Below are 21,211 nucleotides of genomic sequence, written 5' to 3'. Positions count from 1 at the left end.
AAATGTAAGTTAACGATTATGAAATTAAATAAATGATGGTATTTAAATATATACACTTTTTATTTTCAAATAATATAATTTTTTTGTATACCTCAATCTAAAAACTTAAAAAAATGAGGAGTTTTCGAGTAAAAAATGGATTATTAAAAAAAACCTAGATTAAACTTTAGTTCTGGCTATCGCACATTTTAATCCAAGATTTAAATAATTTGCTTAAATATAAATCTCGAGACAATTACTCTGTATATGCTCATCAGAGCCTGACCCTAATAAATTATTTATTCTGTAAATAATGCTCAAATATTTGATATTTGAAGTTATTGATTTTTTCTATAGCATAAACACGTTTTTTTTATACCAAAATATGTCACCCCTTTACTTTTTTTAATTTTTATAAAAACATAGTTTTTTTTAACATAAAAAGTAGTTTTGGTTTTTTCTTAATTTATCGAAAACGACGAGACATTTTTTTTGAAAAAAAAACTAGTTCGAAATTTTTTTTCAAAGTTTTGATTTTGAAAAACTAATTTTTCAACAGGTGGTGGGTCAAAATTCTGGTTTCAAAATTCTGCTTTTTAAAATTCTGTTTTTCAAAATTCTGCTAATTCTGTTGTTTTTTTCCAAGCATACGCGTTTACTTAACAAAAATACCTACACCTCATTAATGTAATTTAAGTTTGGTACTTTCTTTACTGCCTATAAAACTGAGTTTTTTATAACTCACATCTATATACTGTTGAAAACTAATTAGAAACGATGAAGAATATTCCTTTACTTATTCAATTTTTTGAATATGAATTTTTATTTGATCAGTTCAAAAAATGTTCAATTATCATTTTTCGAAGATATTTATCATTAAAGACCTTTTCTCAATATTTTTAAATTTTTAATAATTTATCAAAAAAAAAAAAAAATTAATACCTATAACAAATATTGACATAGTACCTACGAACTCGTAAGTAAGTTATCTCAAAAAAGCAGCAAATTTTGCTAAATGATTATTTTACAATTTTGATAAAAGAATTTTGACCCCGGTAGAATTTTGACCCCAACCCTTTTCAACAACTAGTCAATTAAATACAAAATATATTAAAAGACAAAGTTTTTGGCTTTACGAAAACACACAGTACGTTATTGGTGCCCCCGTTGATTTTTAATCATTTTTTTTTTCTAAATTAAGTCAAAAAGAAAATCGCCCTGTACGTCTAAACGGGGGAATAGACACCTCCGCCCCATAAAATTTTTTCTTGTCTTGACTCAGCCTACACGTTCTTGCTTTTTGGTACATTCCTCCCGTATATCATTTCTCTCAATGGTTGCCAACTCAAAAACCACGTTTCATAGCTTTGGTGTTCATTGCTCTGGTTTTTCATAACTTTGAAGCGCATAACTTTGTCGCGTATAATTACAATTAATTAGTTACAATTTTAATACCCATTTGACAACTCCGACTTTAATATCGATATGAATTTGAATTTTGTTCATTGCGACAATATAGTTTTGCTGATTTCATTTATCGCCCAGTGTGAGTAGCTAAATAATAATTTTTTACCTATCAATTTTGCCAAGTAAGCAATCAAAGCTTAGGTAATTGATAAAAATTTAAATCCAAATCTTAGAACTTGGTACATTTGTATATTTCAGTTGTTTTTGAGCTGAAATCAATTTTAACTTAAATTTAAGAACTTGGCTTCTTTTCTTACAGGTTTGGAATGAATCCTATGTTGTTTATGTAGCAAAAACTGAATGCTGATTTATTTTAAGCAGAAATGGGATATTTGAACAGTACAAAATAGAACAATATAATTTTTGAAGTGAGGGAATTTGAAGAGTATACCAATTAAACTGATTTTGTATATTAATATTATACTAAAAAATATATAAACTTAAACACTTCCTAGAGCCGTTAGAGCTTGTTTTGGCACTAAACAAAATACAACCCAAAAATATCATGAAGTAAAAAAAAAACAACCAAAAATAAATCACAAAAAATACGATTCAAATCCAAAAACCCCAACGTCAATTAAAAATAAATGCACCTGATAATTAATAATCTACCACAATGAATCATTATCCAAAAGTCAATATTATGCACAATACACACAATTTACTAGGATTAAATTTCCTTTTTTCAGGATTAAAATTTTTTGTTTTGTTGAATGAATAATAATACATTTTTCAGTCAATATAGTGCTTCAAATCAATAATAAAAGAGAAATAGTTTTATGTTGAATTTGGATCAAAATAAATTTAAAAATAAAAAAAAATGAGGTAATTCGAATATCCTAGAGCAAAAATATGGTATTCATTGCAGTTGTTAGTCATAATTGGTGCTTATAATCTAATTGAAGCTGAAAGAGTTTGTATACTGCTTTTAAATTAATTCAATTGGTATCTATGTATATTTTGTTCGTATAGTTTCATTTCTAATCTACGGAGATTAGTTGGCAGAAGCTGTGCAAATAAATCGTTAAAATTAATTCAGTATAGAAAAAGCTATTGATAATAATGAAAAACACAGTATTGGGTTATTGTATTATTAAATAGGTTTTCAATATAAATGTATTTTTTTTTAAAGGAAAATCACAAAATCTGAAAAGTATATAAAGCGATTACATTTACGAAATAAGTCTTCTAGAAACCTTTTAAGTCTTGCCCCCCCCCCCCTCTCATATTCCTTATTATTTTTTTTTTCACTTATCGAATACTTTACCTCATTGTCGAATTCAGTTTATGTTTCTTGTCATATTAAATCACTTATTTGTCAACAATTTATACGTTTTTAATGTACACACAAAATTTTAAGTCTAAACATGAGTGGATAAACGTCTTAAATTCAACAACACGCATAGAAAATATATTCTTGGGAATTGAAGACATAGACAGCTTTGTACTTTGTTTTTAAGATATTATGGGAGTAGAATGGTTGAGTACCTGCTAAAAGTGTGTTAACATACTCTAAACATTTTTTTTAAAGCAACTCCTACTTAATGTTTTCTTCAATGTACATACATAAGGGTGAAAAATATTTTCCTTTTTTTGAGATAATGTTTGCGTGTTTCGGATTTGTTAACGGCTCTTTTTCGAGGGTTAAAAAAAAAAAAAAAACAGAGACAATTTAGTTTAAACCATTTATTAATGGCTCCTTATAGATCTGTTTTTATTTACATGTATCCTTATGACTTTGTCAATTACTCAACCGTACGCCGGAAGTATAATATACTAATAATGTACAATGTACTAGTAGTTACATCATATTAGATTAAAACCCAACTATTAAAAACAAATAACAAAAAAGGAAAAGCTAAAACAAGTTTCAGTTTTCCATAGATACAATAACTTTCCTTTAGCGTTAACATTATATATTTGCTTTAAAATCGCAGGTTTACTTGAAAAATTAAGAATTTCGTCAAAAATGCTGGAAGTTAATCATAAAATATTAGGTTTTTCTCAAGGTTTTTAATTTTTTCTGACAATTTTTTTTAACCCATTTTCGATTACTGGGGTTAAAAAGCGAGTATTTTTTATTAACTAAATGTATATACTGATTCTATATTAGTAGAAATTATTTTGTTAATCGTTCTATTAATGGATTTTTTTTTTCAAAAATCATTAGTTTCAGGATCGTGAAAAACGGAAACTTCAAAAAAATAAAGAAAAAATATTTCTTAGTTGTAATTTTTCAAAAAATAAACAACTTTTTTTGTGTCTATGAAAAAACGCTAATCTCGTAGTTTAAGAACCAGAAAGCATTTAGATAAAAATAAATAAATATCTTGGGGATAGTACGATAACTAAAGCGATGAAAATTAGTAACGGATTCTTGTAGAGGAGTTAAATACAAGCATTTTTAATCATAGGAGAGGGGCAATTTTCTAAAAAATTACTCCAAATAAAAAAAAAATATTTAAAAACGAAGGCAACACCTACAGTTATGAATGATACATTTTTCAAAAGCCAGAATATTACACTTAATTTAAGTTTTTAAATTAAGTTATTTTTATCAATAGTTTTTGAAATAATCGAGTTCAAAGTTAAAATTTGTGAAAAAAAAGTTAAACAAAAACTACATTTAATACAATTTTTGTTAAGGACTGTGGATTTCAATACAAAATTGTTTAATAAAATTAACTGCCTTAATTGATTTCTAATCAAATGCTGAAAATCATTTGTTTCTATATCATCTAGTTTTTGAGATAATTGAAAAATAAGAAAACTACTTTTTTAAGAATGTATGGCTCCTGCCTGGCGAAGTATCTAGTGTTTTTCAGGAAATAGACGTATTTATTGTTTCAAGAAAGAAATACCATTAAATTGTTTAAATAAAATTATTAAATTAGTTTTTCTTAAGGCCATGCAATAAGTGACTTAGTCCACTTTTATTATTATGGGCACAATTAATTGAGGCAGTTTACTTCATCAAACAATTTTATTTTGAGGTCCACAGTCTTAAGAAAAATATTATTCAGTGCGTTTTTTAAAAACTATTTTCACAATTTTTGACTTTGAATTCGATTATTTTAAAAACTATTGACTAAAAAAACTTGGTCTGAAATTTAAAATTAAGTGAAGAACTTTGGCTTTTGAAAAAGGTATCTTTTATATTTGTAGGCGTTGCCATTGTTTTTAAATATTTTTTTTTTTATCATTTTTAGTTTTTTTTTTCGAAAATTTCCCCTCCCTCCTAAACGAGGGGATAAAGACCCCCCTCCCTCTCATAGCTAAAAATAATAGGTTTTGACCTATTGTGAAAGTGCTAATATTTCCAATTCAAACAAATGTCATTGGAAGAGGTTTTAATAAGAAAGAGTTTTAATAAAAATACAATATAACAGAAAAAAAAATAATTTTATAAAAAAAAATACAATTTTTTGATAAAATAAATAATAAAACGCACTGAAAAAAGGTTTCAAACTTAAAACGAATGATTTTTTTTCTTAGAACAGCGGGACAAAACACTGTCCCGCTGTTCATTGTCAGCAAACAAAATTTAAAAATTTAAAGATTGTATTTTACAAAATTTACAAACGCACCCACTCGCAATCACTTCTTTATTTTGAACAGATAGCGTTTTTTTGGTTAGTTTGTTTCCTAGTCAATTTCTTACAAAGTGAAAATAATTCAAAATTGAATTTTTTGAAAAAGACTAAAATATAATAATGGAGTTCTATTGTTAGCTTTTGCTTATATTTCTCACTATTAAACAATTCCCATACTTTTGTTTTAATTTCAACAAACCGTTATTGGTCTATAAATTGAGGACCATGCTAATGTGCATATCTACATTAATGCAGAGACCAACTTTCAAATCTGTCTCAATTCCATTTTCAAAAACACAATCGCAGTTTTTTCCTATATTTAATAGAAAAAAGACTACACCATTTTCAAAGTTTGTCACAATTCAATCCAATGTCTTAGGATAAACTTTGTGTGGTGCATTTTCCGTAAACTGAAAACATAAATCGGTTGAAAAAAAAAACATGTGAGTACTCGCACATTTAAGGAACACCACCATTTTTCGAGGAATGAATATAATTGACGTCATGAAATGGAAAAAACATGAATTCAACATTAATATAATTTATTCACACTTCTGATACAGAACAACAGAAAAAGATGAAAACAGTACGATAAAACATTAAATGTGTGTGTCGCTAAGTGCACCCATTCAAGAAGAGAAACTTCGGAGAATTTTGTTTAAAATTAATATAGACAGGTAGGTAGGTACTTTAATGGGACAGATATGAAATTGGATCCTCTTTTAGTAAAAATAATTTTTCACATACACAAATGTACAACCTAAAAATTCTTGAGAAGTTGCGAAATTTTAGCGAGAAAAGCTTAATAGGTACATTTTTATAAACGGATTTCTTTGAAAACACTCAAAATTCAATTTTCTGATTTTTTAAGGATTGAATTCTAATTCATTCCTTACGAAATATAGAAAAAAAAATTAACAAAACAAAAAGAAAAATGAAATAATAAAACATGTATTTTCTCACTCTACAATTTTTATAAATAAAATAATTTTTCATCCTCGCTTGAAAGGCTGCTTCCATTGAAATAACTTTGACCACCACAACCTGGTTGTTTGAATCTTTGTCAAGTTAAACAAACCGAAACCTCAAAAAAGCCTTCGAGGCTTTAGAAATTCGAAAAACAGAAAAAGTAGATTACATCACATTAAAGAATGGTAAATTTTCTCCTCGTTTCTTATTTTTCGTTTTGTTTTCCAAATACAAAAAATAAAACCAAAAAAATTACTTTGAGCAGCGATATTTAAATAATATGATTTATAATTTTGATAAAAAAAAAAAAACAACAAAGTGGTTGATGGTAGGAAGACTGTTGATGATAAAACAGCCTTTGGTTTGTGAAGTGGCAAAGGTTAACACTGAAACATCATTCCTATACAAAAGTCCACTGGCACAAAAGGTATATTATTATGATTAAGTCCCGGATACGCATCATTATTATTTATTTAAAATTAGGGTGGAAGAGATAGCAGCTATGGAAGATTTTCACGTGGCCCTGATAAATTAGGAAAACGTGTGCTGGATTTTTTGTTAGAAAAAAAAAAAAAAACCAACGATTATGATAATTTGGGGAATTTTTCTTTTTTGTTGTAAAATGTATCCCTGGCTAATAATTGCGGTGTTAGCTTTCATTTTATTCCTCAATTGTTTTATTTTTATTAAATTTAATGATTTTCTTAAGATCTTAAAAGAATAGAATTTCAAGGTATCAAAAAGAAAAAAAAAAGAACAAGAAAACAATTGCGTTGAATTGTTTCATTTTTTTATGAAAACTCACCTCTATTGTGTGGTGAACAACGGGTACAGAAGATTGGGGTAAAACCCCAGTTAATGCAGAAAATAAAAATTCATCATTTCAAAAAAGTGATAGGGTGTAAATAGGCTTGTCTTTCTTATTGAGGATTATAATTGTATTTGGGGAAGGCGCGAAGGTGGGTTTATGTAATATGTTTCCTTCGGGTTTCCAAGGATGTTTTGAATCTAACTAAAATTTGCATTCAACAAACCTCACACGTCAAACTGATCCAAATTCTAATGTTCTATGAAATAAAAGGATTAAAGTTTAAATGATGGAAAGTTTGTAGTACCTCTATGATATCATAAAAATGTGGCAAAAAATTTAAATTTATAATAATTTGCTGGTTGTTGATATGACTGATTAGGTAAACATTAGATTTTTTTTTGGAAAATGCTTTAAGAGTTTAATTGAAAATTTTCACGCTCATAACTGTTGTTTTTTTATTGTTTACAATAAGAACTTGAACCACTAGTAAGTAATCATTTATTTTGGTGCGTGAGAATGTGAAATAATCATTTTTATCAAAAACCAAACCGACTTTCATGAATCAAAACTGGGTTTTATGGTTTTTCTAATAGTTGCTATGGCTATAACTGAACGAAATTGAAATGGGCCCACATTGCCACCAGCTTTCCAATACAAAAAGAATTATCAAAGTTGGTTCACTCAGTCCAAAGTTATGAGGTAACAAACATAAAAAATACAGCCGAATTGAATACCCCTCTTTTTTGGAAGTCGGTAAAAAAAGAAAAAAAGGTGTTACACACGGTTAATCCTAAACATAGATGAAATATCAAATCTAACACTGTGTTTCTATTGAATATGAAAAGAATTTTATTTTCATATTTAGAGCAACATAAAAATATGAATAGAAAAAAAAAATCATTTTTTTATAAATTTACCTTTCTCAACTTTTGAAATGTTGATAGTAAAGACAACTGTGTAAACATAAAAAGTGAAAAGAAGAACGCAATGTTTTATAAAATACAATACAAATTTCAATTGCAATAATACAATTAAATTACTTATAACACTGATTTACAAGGGTTTTGTTGCCAAAATAAAAATATACTTTTCTGAAGGTTTTCGGTGTGCTGAACTCGAATCCGAATACTAATCAGCTCCCGTTTTTGAGATATTTCCGTTAGAAAATGCAAAAAAACGTTTTTTTGAGTTCTTCGAACCTTATTCTTTTGTATAAGGAAAGTTGTTAGAGCATATTAAGTAACGGTTTCTATAAGAACTTATTTCCATCCTTCGATACCTGTTTAAATCTTTTCAATACCGTTAGTATTGCCTGAGATATCTTAAAATGAAGTAAGTGGGTTTGGCTTCACATATCATAAAGGATATAATGACGTCATAAAATTTATAAAATAAATATCTCGGGCAGTAAAAAAGATATCGGAAAGATTTAAACAGATTTAAAAAGGTGGAAAATAGTTCTTATAAAAACCGATACTAAATATGCTCAAACAATTTTCCTTATAAAAAAGAATAAGGAACGAAGTACTGCATTTTCTAACGGTAATATTTCAAAAACGGGAGCTGGATTAATTTTTTTTGACATCGGATTCGAGTTCAGCACACCGAAAACCTTCAGAAAAGTATATTTTTGTTTCGGCAACAAAAAAAAAGTTTAATTTTGTTAACCAGTGTAATATATGTACATATATGTAAAAAATATAAAACAAAAAGTTAGAATAATATATCTAAAATAAAAAAAACATGAACATAAAAAGAACATACAAAAAAAAATTTTAATTTAATTTTATTATTTATTTATAAAAATGCAAAAAATAATTAAATACCTTTTATTTTAAAAACAAAAAAACACTTTTTGAAATTATTCTTCATGTTTTTTTTTTTGAAAATTTTAGGAAACGGTTCTCTTTTGAGTAGTTTTTGTTTATAAAGTTTTTTTTTTTTAATTTAAGTTTTAAAAAATTTTTACACTTTACTTGAAATTGGTTTTTGACACACAATATTAAAATTTATAAAAAAAAAAACTAACGACCCATTTTCAAAAAAAAAACCGGTTTAAGAAAAAAAAAAAAAATATTTTCCATAGATCGAAAACTGACGATATTGATAATTCTAATACATTTTGATATAAGGCTTCTTATACGCTTTTGTGTACAAATTGTAGTCTAAATCGGTTATGTCATTTAGTTACTCTTAAATGACGCAACCGATTTAGACTAAAAAAATCAAAACAACGGTTCTAGGTATGACAGGTACCACAAATGGTCCAAAAAATGTCCCAATTAAATTATTTTTAAAAACAGTTATTTTTCTTAGTAGTTTTTATTCTTTCTCACACATAACTCAACCCCAAAAAACACACTTTAACCAAAAATATTTTTAAAGACTTCATGGATTCTTCGTGCCTGTTTTATCGAAAACCCCCATTTTACATATTGTAGTGAAAACACAAGTACAGGGAAATTGTTTCTTAGATTAATCGAATTGACTTGATTTTGATGTCATGTCACATTCAGCATCAAGTTTAAAATGCATGTGTAAGGTAGGGTGTCGATTCTATCCTCCAAACAATTTTTTAAATTATTTATTATCTGCGTTCCTTTGGGAATATTTGTCTAGTGCTTAGTACTTAAAACTTCTTTGAACTCCTTTTACAGTACAGCAAAAGTAGTTCAAAATAGTTTTAAGTACTAAACAGAAAGCAGTAGATAAATGTTCCCAAAGGAACGCAGCTATTATTGATTTTGTGTAATGTTTTCCTGTGTTTTAATCTACTACACATAAAATTAATAAGGCATAAAGGATGGTTTTACAACATAATTTTTTAACCTATTGACTAAATGGACTTTAACTAACGAAGAATCAAAACATGTAATATGAATTTCTGTCAATATATTAGCGCCCCCTATGAGTCCCTAGTTGATTTAAATTCTTCGAAAACATTTTCATTCTGCGCAAGTAACACCATTTTCATCTCTTCTCAGGATACAAAATATCCTTTCAAAGATTCGATATAAAGTTCCTCGCTATGATGTTAAATTTTTCAGTCAAATACGGCTCTCTATTGAATTCGGTCGCTTCGATCCGTCGTTAGTTCGTTTCGCGGTTCAAAATAACCTACAAAAATTAAAAAAGAAAAAAAAAAAAAACAAAAGAGCAAGAAAAGAGAAGAGAAAGGAAGAAAAAAAAAACAAGGATTATTTCAAAAACGGATATACACGGAAGCAAAAACATACACACACACACAAACTCGTACAAATGAAGAAAAAGAAAAATATCCTTATAGGCCATTCGTCAATAAAAGGAACTAAACTTTAAACACCCGCCTTTTCCCCTTCCAACACACCCCTCAAACAACTGACGACCCATATAACTGTTCTCAATTCCATATATAGACTCCAGACACCGTTCGTTGTTGTGTTTGTGCCTAGAAAATGTTCAAAGTGAGAATTTGAATAATGACAAGGATAATGGATTCGAATTTTTGATTGCTGGCCAACGTCATTGTAGTACCTTCACACTCTTCTCGCTCGCCTTTTCGGTCTCGGGGGCTCCTACGGGTATCTAACGTTCCACTCGCTCGCAAATATTTATGTAGGTTTTTTCCTACTAGTACAATATTTATTTTACATTATTGCGTTGTGGCCAGGATGTTTTGCCATTATTCAAAATAAGCATCTAATGACTTTGTATTAGCCCACTCCAAAACTTCTTTGCTGTGGGCCATTTTTACTATATACATTCTCGTCCTTGGGGCGAAAAATAATTTGCATTAGTTTATTGTACACAGTGGTGGTGTGAGTGAATGTCATGAGAAACAGAAAAACCAAGAAAAACCTCTCTATCCACGTCCAAGTACCTTCATAAAAAAAAAAAAAAAAAAAAATAAGAAGAAAAATCAAAGTGACAGCTGAAAAGACCTCATTAGTGTCACAGTGTGGCAACTTGACGGGGCTTTCTTGAGGTCCTTCCATACTTCCACCATAGCATCTTCAAGATGAAAGTAATTTGTTTCAAAAGTGGGATTTCAAGTTGAATTGGATTCGCGCGTGTAAAAGTGTTTATCTTTAAAAGGACGACTTTAAAGGACAATTTGAATTTTTTGTGATTTTCGTGATTTTTTTTCAAGAAAAAAAAGGATATTACGTGAATTGAATTTGGAAGTTAAAAATATTCTAATAAAAAAAAGAAGCTATTTAAGGATGTCAGTTTAAAAACAAAAACCTTTAATTTAGAAACAAAACCAAAGTGGTTTAAAAATATCGTGAGATATCCTTCTCATCCTTCCATCATCATCTCCATCAGAAGGATAACAGCACTAACGCTGTTGGAGGCGGAGGAAAATCCCTTGAAAAAGAGACAACAACAAGATTTATATGGATAATAATTTTTCAGGATACTTTTGCTATCGTATTCTTGTTGGTTTTCTCACAACTTGCCGGTCGGTTTGTCGGCGGAATACGGCTGTAAGAGACGCACGGGTCTCTTGAGTGATAAATATTCTGTCGGGACTTGGCCAACAAGCAAAAAGAAAAAAAAAAATCAAGAAAGTGCTTTGAATATTTTAATATGAATTAAAAATAAAGGCTATCAGTTTTCTTTTAACGAAGGCCAATTCTGAATAAAAAAAAAGAAAAAAAATGATTTAATGGTTTTCGTGGTAAATTAATTAGTTAATTTATTTTAAAGAAAAAAAAAAATTTAATTTTAATAAGCTTAAATATTTTAAAAACCAAAAAGTGAAAACTCATGTTATATATTGAGAGATAGAGTGGATTATAAATAACAACACACTTAACACATTCAACAAGTTGGCTTCCTGCGATAGGAGCAGAATAAAAACACTTCAAAATGGTAAGTAGCGTAATGCGATATGTTACATGGCGGTTGTTTACATGAAAATGTGTGTCCTTTTGCCATGACCTTTAAAATTTTATTCGATATGTCAAACGATTTTTTTTTAAGGTTATTCCATACATGAGCTATGAGCAATGATTTTTTCTGTTCGTCGTGTTTGGAAAGTTCATATAAAAATATAGATTAAAAGTACAAGTTAGATGAACTATGAGTATTTATTATTCCTGGAATTTATCGGTTTAAGAATTTCAACGAAACATAGATAATTTGAAAATTGAAGAATTTAATAAACCTTACAAATTATTTTGGTATTTTACTTGCAATTAAAGTATGCCTGTCTTAGTTATACATCCTTTAAAAAATAATACTCGAAATGAAAATAAAACCAATGGACAGTATACGTGAAATATTTTGAGTTTTCAACAGTATTTGGTAGTGCCTATCAAAGTATAGACTTTTCAAATACCTGCATTTGCGAGAAATTTTGGAATTTCTTACATTCCATTTTTTCTCCGCAACATGCAATTTGTTTTGTTATTTTTTTCCTGCAGTTTTATGTTAAAAAATAACATTCATGAAATTTTTCGAATACCTAGGTATTATACATACATATTTGAGGCATTTCTTAATATTGGAGGAGAAAAATATAACAGTTGCCTTGGGCCTCTTCTCTTGTTTTTAATTTTAAGATAAGCTTGAAATACACAGTGGTGTAGTGGCTATGTTGATATACATTTCCTCATTCCTAAATAATAATGTGCTAAATCCATTTAAATAGGTCATTTTTTGAAAATAGAGTAGCTTTTGAAAAAAATGTATACGACCTTAAAATATCAAACTCGTAGAAAAGTGGAATTAACTTTTATATTCTGAACGCCTCATATAAAAACCGTCGAAACTTTGCATTTAAGTAGGGTAGGATGGTATAAGAGTGCGCGGTTGATAAGAGTGCGCAAGGCCATTTTCTACGGTTTGAAAGGGAATATAAGACTGAATGCACTTATTTTGGAAAGATCTAAATGAGTTTGATCTGCTGTCAAAATTTCATGTAAATGTGTTTGTAAACAGAGGTGCTAGTTAAGTTTAAGTTTTTTAGCACTTTTTTTTCCAATTTTTCTTGCCAAACAAATTAAATTTTCCGCTTATCAACAAAAAATAAAAATAAACAAAGTATGGGACATTAAAAAGTGGACAAAAAGAAACATTTGAGGAACAGGTAAGACTGGTCATAAAGTGCATTGTGAAATATATATATATTCTTCGATTACATGTCTGAGCGTGTAAGAGTGCGCACCATGATGATGTATAAGAGTGCGCGGGTTATAAGAGCAGTAAATGCTATCCAAGGCTTCAAAATACCTGGCATTTGTCCATATACCAGCAAACAGCAGCTAGAAAAAGCAATTCCAACCAAAAAGAAATCAAATAAAAGGTTTACTAAAAACAAGCTAATGAGAGTAACTAGGAAATATTGAAATTTTCTCGGAACCATTAATCGAAGACTAAATTGATTGTTCCTCATGCAAGGAGTGATGGGTTGAAAAATACTCTGTTTATTTAAAGATAGGCAATTTTATTTGCGACTTTCGTGCGAACTTACACCTGTGCGCAGCTGCGCACTCTTACAAACTAACCCGCGCACTCTTACACAATAGGATGTATAAGAGTGCGCAAATTTCCTAATGTGGTATTTTGTTTATAACTTTTGAATTAATACATTTTTGTTACCAGTTTTAAGTTTTTTTCGTTGCTTTGATTATAAACTAAAAACTATATATAAAAAAAAGTAGTTAAATTCTTTTTGTTATTGTTTTATTTGGAATTTTGTCTAAAATGCGCACTCTTATACCACCTTACCCTATGGTTATGGCACTCTATGAGCGGAAAATAGTGCGAGTTTTTCCTTAGTACCTTAATATGTTATCAGGCAAATATTTTCGATTAGGTACTCTACAGAGTATCTCCGTACTTGTCTTGTAAAAACCGGCACATAGGACAGCTCAAGCATTTTTGATTTTTTTTTTTCAAATGAAATTTGGTACAACTGCAACTCAGAATTTTGAGGTTGCTATTTTTCAATACAAAACCGACAAGTTACTTCAAATGGCAATAATAACCCAACTTTAATGCTATTAAAATCCCCAAAGTTTTTAAGATTTGCACCAAATTTTGTAAAAATAGTTAAAGCTGCTTGAACTTTTCTACTTGCATTTTATTTACTTTTTATACAGGACGCATACAGAGGTTCACTAGATTCCATTTTCTAACATTTTGTCTATAAAATTTTAGATATTACACTCAAATACTTGCCTAATAACATGCTTAAGAGCCATGTTTTTTTTTTTGAGGTGATAATGCTATAACTATAAGACATTATTATAATCAATGAACCCCGCCGGCTACATGCACGAAAAAGCATGTTATTGTTAGACTTTTTTTTATTTTATTCGATAGTTTATTTTTAACTAGAATCAAAACAAAACTCAAATGCAATGGAACTATTGCAATCATTTAATAGACATAAGTATTTCCTACAAGAATTTTTCTGAAAACTTTTTCATACGAGGTTTCAGTTGAATGTTATTGGTCCCTTCAAAGTTATCATCTATCAAAAACAGGACTCGCGTACACTTTTTTCAAGATGAATAAATGATTAACGTCTTAGTGGTTTATTTTTACTGGAGAAAGTCGTAAGTCCTGTCCGTTTTTGCAGGCAAAAATAACACGTAGTAGATTATTTAGTAGATATCAAAAGAATATTACCTGAATATAAGTAAAATTTTTCACTGGAAATGTGACGTCGATCTCCATGCATTCAGTTTTTGATATTTTGTTTTGAAATTAGAAAAATCGATTAAAATATAAAAAAAAAAAAAAATGTTTTTGGTCACGGTGGCGTATACGTACTTTTTTTTTAGTTTTGTTTTCTTCCAGGTAATTTTTTTTATTGTTTTTGATATTATTAATCAGGGCTTCTATAATTTGATCCCTAAATCACATGATGATAGCTAAGCAGGTTTCTGAATTCTCTCTTATTTTAAAAGACTTTTTGCCGAATTTTGCTAGATCTCTGGAGTTTTTCCGGAATTACTCATATTTAATTTTTTTTTAAAATTTTTCAATAAAAAATAAAAATGGGAAAAAGTGGTTCAATTTATAAAACATGGGGTGCTGATTCTAAAAACAACATTAGTTTTTCTCTAGCAGCTCTAGTTTTTAAAATATTATTCATACATGAAAAGGCATAGAAATTCATACAATTTTTTTTGTTAAATTTTTTTTTATATAAAAAAGTTTTTTTGTATTTTTATTTTACTTATTGAACAGAAATACATTAAATTCAAAAATAAATTTTTCCAGCAAAACTTAAAAAACTATAAAATCTAAAAAAAATAGTATGCAATTATCCTCAAAATGTGAATAATTAAAATATCTAAAAAAATAGAGCTCCTAGAAAGCAACCAGTGTGATTTTAAGGCTTAGTGAACCCAAATTAATTACGTTAGATACAAAATTTTCTGGAAAATGTTAACAAACAAAATAAGCATAACTTTAAAATTAGTACGAAATTACCAACAAAATGTGTAAAACTAAAATATTTCAAAAAATAGAGCTCCTAGAAATAATTGAATGTGATTTTTGGGTTAACTGACCACAAATGTACATTAAGTTGAATATAATTTTTTCTGAAAAATTTTAATAAACGCTGAAAATAAGGAAAACTTAAAAATTAGAATGAATATTCCTCTAAGCCCTGATTTTTCAATCGTCAGTTAGACTATCAGAGGAATAAATGTCAATATAAAAAAAAACTTTTATTCCTAGGAATAACCTCTAACTGAGGTTTATCTGATTATTGAAAAATTGGCCATAAATATGAAAAATTAAATATTTTAAAAACTAGAGCTGCTAGAAAGAAACCAATATATTTTTTGAGCTGACTGAACCCAAATCTATAAGATTTGGTATAAATCTTTCTGGAAAATTTTAAAAAGTCGAAAATTGTTGGCCAGTGTTATTTAACAATAAGATCCGTCAAATTATAGTTTTTGATTCAATAAATTTATATTTTTTTGAACGATGTTAAATGTAATTTATTCAACTTCAAAAGTACGCATACGCCACAGTGACCAAACTTCCCTTATTAAATAATAAATGGATTTTATTCTAGTTTTGAAAGAAAATTATAAACTTAAAAACTCTTAATATGAAACTCACACGTAAAAATGTTATTTCTTAGATATTTTTCAACCAAAGTAATTGCAGATATTTCTAGTGGCTTTACACCTGCGGTCCTTTGTTAATTTTTTTTTGTGATACTTTCTGACAAAGAAAGATAAATAAACAACTGTGAATTTGTGTCAAAACTCAAACACAAATGTATGAATGAGTGAATTCCTACAAAGAATTAAAAAAAAGTTTGCAAAACTGATTGGATTAATGAGAAAAGCCACAAAATTGCTTAAGGCATACAAAAGTTAAGGTCCTCAAAAAGAAACCATACTTGCATGTAAGTTTTCATTGGAGAAATTAGGACTAGATTTGAACTTTCTTCAGAATCATTAAACATTTAATTTTTATTTCTCAAATTCAAGATGTAATTGAAAATATTTTATTTTAATTTTGTAAATTCAAGATGTAATTGACTCAAATTCTCAGGAATTCAATTAATTTCCAAGTGTTCTGTGTTATGCGTCAGTTTTATTTTTATATTCAAAGTTAAAATAATAAATTTAAAAACCATCAACGCGAATGACATTATGAACTCAAATCAAACAAAACACTTAAATTCCGCGTCAAATTTATAAGCGACAACAAAATATCTGACTAGAAAAATCGCGTTTTTCATTTCAAATAACTCTCGACATTATTTATTTTTTTTTTTTTTGCCTTAACCAAATTATTCCGCAGTTTTTATTTCCCCATCATTCAAAGTATTCAATTACTTTCAAAGTCATAAATAACAAATCCCTTTACTATACATAGGTACGAGTACGAGTATCTTCAAATTTATACTCCTCTATACATCTGCAAACATAAAATTCAATTTTATTATCTCTATCTGATGTGAAGATGGAACCTTTTCAAATTCCTTCAAGTATATGTAACCTTGACAAAAAACCAAACCAAAAAAAAAAAAGCAATAACAATAATACGAACTCTCTCTGACAAGATTTATAAATTATTTCGCCCATAATTGATGGTTCAGTGAATTCTTCAGCATTAAGTAGGTTTATACGCACAAAGTATTTGTTATATATGTACCTTCCTCATATCCTTGTCTGTTCTATACTCGTATGGAATGTATCTTCCGATTCTAGCCATTAAAATTTTATTTTCTCTCAAATGATAGTTCTGCACGCCCAATAAATTAACATTCGTTTCTTTTTTTGCTTGAAAATAGCCACGAGGATGCCCACACTCGTCACAAAATATCAAATAAAATGAAAAACGAAATGGTGATATATTTTTTATAGGATATTTTTGTTAAAACTTAAAATATATACCACCAAACAGAAAAAATATACAAACAGCAAAATGATGAGAATGATGATGATGAAATAGGATCCAATGTAAGTTGAACCAAAAGGAAAGGAGCCAGGAATTTAATTTCACCATGAACCAAGAAGCGTATCGAAATGTCAAACTTTCTTATTTTTTTTTTTTTGTCGACAAATAGAAACACTTTGGTTTTTTTTTATGATGGAAACAGGAAGGAACACAATCCAAAGACGAATCGAAAAAAAAAATGTCTACGAGCTTGAAAATAATATCCTCTCGAGAAAAAAGTTTTGCTTTTATTTTTCTTTGACGAACACAAACAAAAAACTTTTACTTCAAAATCGTATTACATCTTTTTTTCTCTTCTGTTATTTTGATAAAACAAAAAGAAAAACCATTGGCATAATTTCCTTTTACATATTATTTATATAAAAAAAAAAATTGGAACTGTAAAACCAACAAGGTGCAGTTCAAAGGACTAAAATTTTCGCACAAATTGTCGAAAAAACAAACAAAAAAATAAGCAACAAAAAAAAAAAAAACTTTTTTAAATGGAAGGTTTAAAGGATTTCAGGATCGTTTATTTGTTTTATTTATAAAGTTGACAGACGAAATAAGAACCACTTTGACTGATATATATGTATGCATGCAGACGAACAAAATGTAGGAGAAAAATAAATAAAATAAAGCAAATTCACTTTACACCTAAATAGATGTTGAATTGACGAAATTTGCGTGTGTAGCTATAAATATGCATGTGTTTGTGTATATCGGCTAGAAAAGCTTTTGCTATCTATTTTTGTGTATTTGTTTGGCGTGTCAATTTGCAATTTTAATTAAATTGGTCAATTTGTTGACAACCGCTGCAATCGTTATGGAAATTTGATATGTTCTGATGGTTTCCCATTTAAATATAAACGTATTTGTAAATTGATGGAGTTTTTGCATATAAAACACGTGATTTTGTGAATTGTTAGTGTCAAACAGGTCCGTAGACAGGAAATTAAATTAGATTAATAAAACAATGATAATGATTTGAAAGGCTATCATAAAATTGTTTGGGCAGTAATTATATGTAAGACTGCAGTAAAATTAAATTTTGCAGGTGAAATACATACATTTACAATCAATTGTAAATCTACGAAAATAAATTTATAAAAAATGTAAACAAAAATAAAACTTCTTTTAAAAATAACAAATCTATTTTTTAATTAGTTCAAAAGCAATCCTCTTCACAAAGAATGTCATTAAATTTCTTGTTTAACAAAGGGTTTTCAATAATAAATAGTAATTAATTAATAGCAAGGTTTTTTTATGAATACAAAATTTGACACATTTAAATGTAGGTTTGCCATTCTTTAGAAGTCGTTAAGCGGCTACGCGACTCTGCTTGTTGAAAAAAATAGTTTCTTAAATACTAAGAACTGAAAGAAACTTCATAAGTATGTAATTATTAAACAAATTTGATTTGAAAAATATTAAAAAAATAGCATCTCTAAAGTTAATCTCTAAAAAAACGCGTCTTGTTAAAAAAAAATGCACGAATGGGTCGTACGTACTTGTTCTTTAAATAATAACATGTAAAAAGAAATGTCAAAATATGTACATAAAATATATGTTTGAAATTATTTTTACCACAAAATGAAGTATGTCATTTGATTTTTCATTTAAGAGGAAGCTGTTATTCAATTTAAAAAAAAAAAACTATTAATCAACACTGAAAAACAAAAGCTTAAAAAACTCATCAACCCGTTTTCAAAATATTCATTTTTCAAAAAAATTTAAATTTTCTTAAAAATCTTTGAAAATTTTTAAAGTTTTTATATTGATACTTAAATGTTCTGCATAAAAATTTTCGTTGAAATCGACTAAATCATACATAAAAAAAGTCAGAAATGAAAAAATAAGAGTTTTTAATAATAGTTAAATTAACAAAAATAAATTAACCTACACAGTTTATGGATGTCTTTTCTTATTTTGAAAAATTCTAATTTCAGCTAGGTCTTTAATATAACAGAAACTGAAAAAAATTAAGCCTCTCATCGTTCACCTATTAGCTTTTCTAAATCGATTGCAAGGGTAAGAAGAATATTTTCTAACAAAGTCAAATTTATTTTACTTATCGACTATTTACACTGTAGGTACCATCTTTCAATAAAATAAAAAGAAATAAAAAGAAAGGTAGGCCTAAAAACTCCTGGTACAAGCAAATGCAAAAACACCAGCATTCAGTTGGCCTCAGAAACGGAACAATACAAAACCGGGAGGCTTGCCGCCGATTTCTGAGGTCAACCCGGCGAACCCCACAGGCGGATCACTAGTGTGAAGCAGTAACGTGGGAAGGTTATGATCCCCTCGACATCGAGATCATAACAGCGCCGAGAAAAAAGGAAGAAGAAGGTACCATCTTTCAAAAAAAAGTTTATTTTTCCATATTTTTTTTTTGACAGATGCATAAAATACTTCCAGTAGAAAGCATTGTTAAAAAGCATTGTATACTTGCAAGAAATCTCTTTGAGCATGTCTTAACGAGGCCTTCTTTTATTTAAAAATACAATCCTTCTCTAGAACGGTTCAAAAAAGTCTTAAAAAAGGTCTTGTTTGACTGAAGTTTCCAAGGCTACTTCTGAGTACTTCTATACGAAGTCTAAAGAAGACTTACTTTTTTCAAAGTGTTAAAAGCATTGTGGTATAGTAAATCAATCCACAATAATGAAGTTATGTACCTAGTTCAATTAGTTTCAATATACAAATATTGTATAACTTTGATTCTTAATTTTGTGACGCTATATTTATTCTTCTTATTTCGTTATTTAGGCCATGAAACTTTGCTATATCGAAGCAAACTAAAGTTGGAAATACTTTACGAAGCAAATAAGAGATTTTTTTTGTTTGAAAAAAAAAAAAGTCAAGGCGCTATTTGTTCTAGGTCGGGGTTTCCTTGGTGTTACCCTCAATTCTACTCAATAAAACATTTGATCCAAACAAATAAAGACAATTAAAATGAACAACGAAGTAATTACTTGCTTTTAATGTTCAACTGCTATAAGAATATTCAAACTTTTAATTAAATAAAATGCACGACTGAGCCGCGCACGTATTCCCTGTTATTGTGTTATATCGACAGTATTTGTATTTATTATATATATTTAAGCTGAGATGTATAGATTCGATCCTGAAAATTCCAGAATATTGGGCCAAGCACTGGAAGTTAATGCACACGTTCTTTCATTTCTTAACAAAAATTTCAGAGCACGAATTGTTTAACTTAGGTATCAGTTTTGAGTTTTCCCCCACCTTGCTACAATCCTGGTTCTAAAAATAATTTTGAATGTAACACTCGTATTCTTTATTCAATGTTGTCATTGGGTTAAAATGCTTTTTTTTTGTATTTTAGATTCTTTTTAATATGTGTGCATGTGCATCTGCATGTAATGTAAACAAGTAATTTGTGGAATTTAGTTACACGAATTGAATACATTTTATTTAACAACTAACCAAAAAAAAAAAACAAAGCTAGAACATATTATATTTTTTTTAGAACACGAAATAGCATCATTGTGTTGGGTAGGTTTTTCATATCGTTAATGTATGCATAGTTTCAAATAATTAAAAAAATTCTAACACCAAATGGATACTAATTTGTAGTTACAAAAGTAATTTTTTAATTATTTATAACATAATATTTGGTTTTCACAGTTAATTGAAATTGAAAAAGAATTGAAAACAAAAAATGCTTGTATATTTAGGTACTATCGTTCATACAAATACAAAACAAATAGTTAAATATATGTAATTTGTTACAAAAAGCGGCATTCGTTTAGATTTGTCGTTCCCTTAACATAGCATCATAGCCCATTCATAGAACTTCATCCTTAAATTGGCTCTATTCTTAGCAAACTTCTTAATCCGAAATTAAAATTTGGTGCGGACACTTTTTCATTTAAGGGTAATTTTTAGTGACAATCTCTGTCACTCTCAGTTTCATATTTTAGTCGTTTTATCGCATTGAAAAGTTCAAATTTCATGTTCG

At 28.3% G+C, this 21,211-nt stretch overlaps 1 protein-coding gene across 2 annotated transcripts in view; it reads left to right on the top strand.

Moving 5' to 3' along the window:
* The first annotated feature begins 11,545 nt into the window (after positions 1-11,545).
* Positions 11,546-21,211, top strand: part of LOC129916163 (guanylate cyclase soluble subunit beta-1) — a 156,219-nt gene continuing 146,553 nt past the window's right edge. For both annotated transcript variants that reach the window (XM_055995969.1, XM_055995971.1), the window contains exon 1: positions 11,546-11,673. In XM_055995969.1, coding sequence (XP_055851944.1) covers positions 11,671-11,673 — 3 coding nt within the window. In that variant the 5' untranslated portion in view covers positions 11,546-11,670. The remainder of the gene's footprint in view (positions 11,674-21,211) is intronic.

This window comes from Episyrphus balteatus, chromosome 3, assembly GCF_945859705.1.
Source record: "Episyrphus balteatus chromosome 3, idEpiBalt1.1, whole genome shotgun sequence".
Classification (NCBI taxonomy): Eukaryota; Metazoa; Arthropoda; class Insecta; order Diptera; family Syrphidae; genus Episyrphus; species Episyrphus balteatus.
The sequence above is the reverse complement of the archived record's forward strand: the minus strand, read 5'-3'. Positions and strand labels throughout refer to the sequence as shown.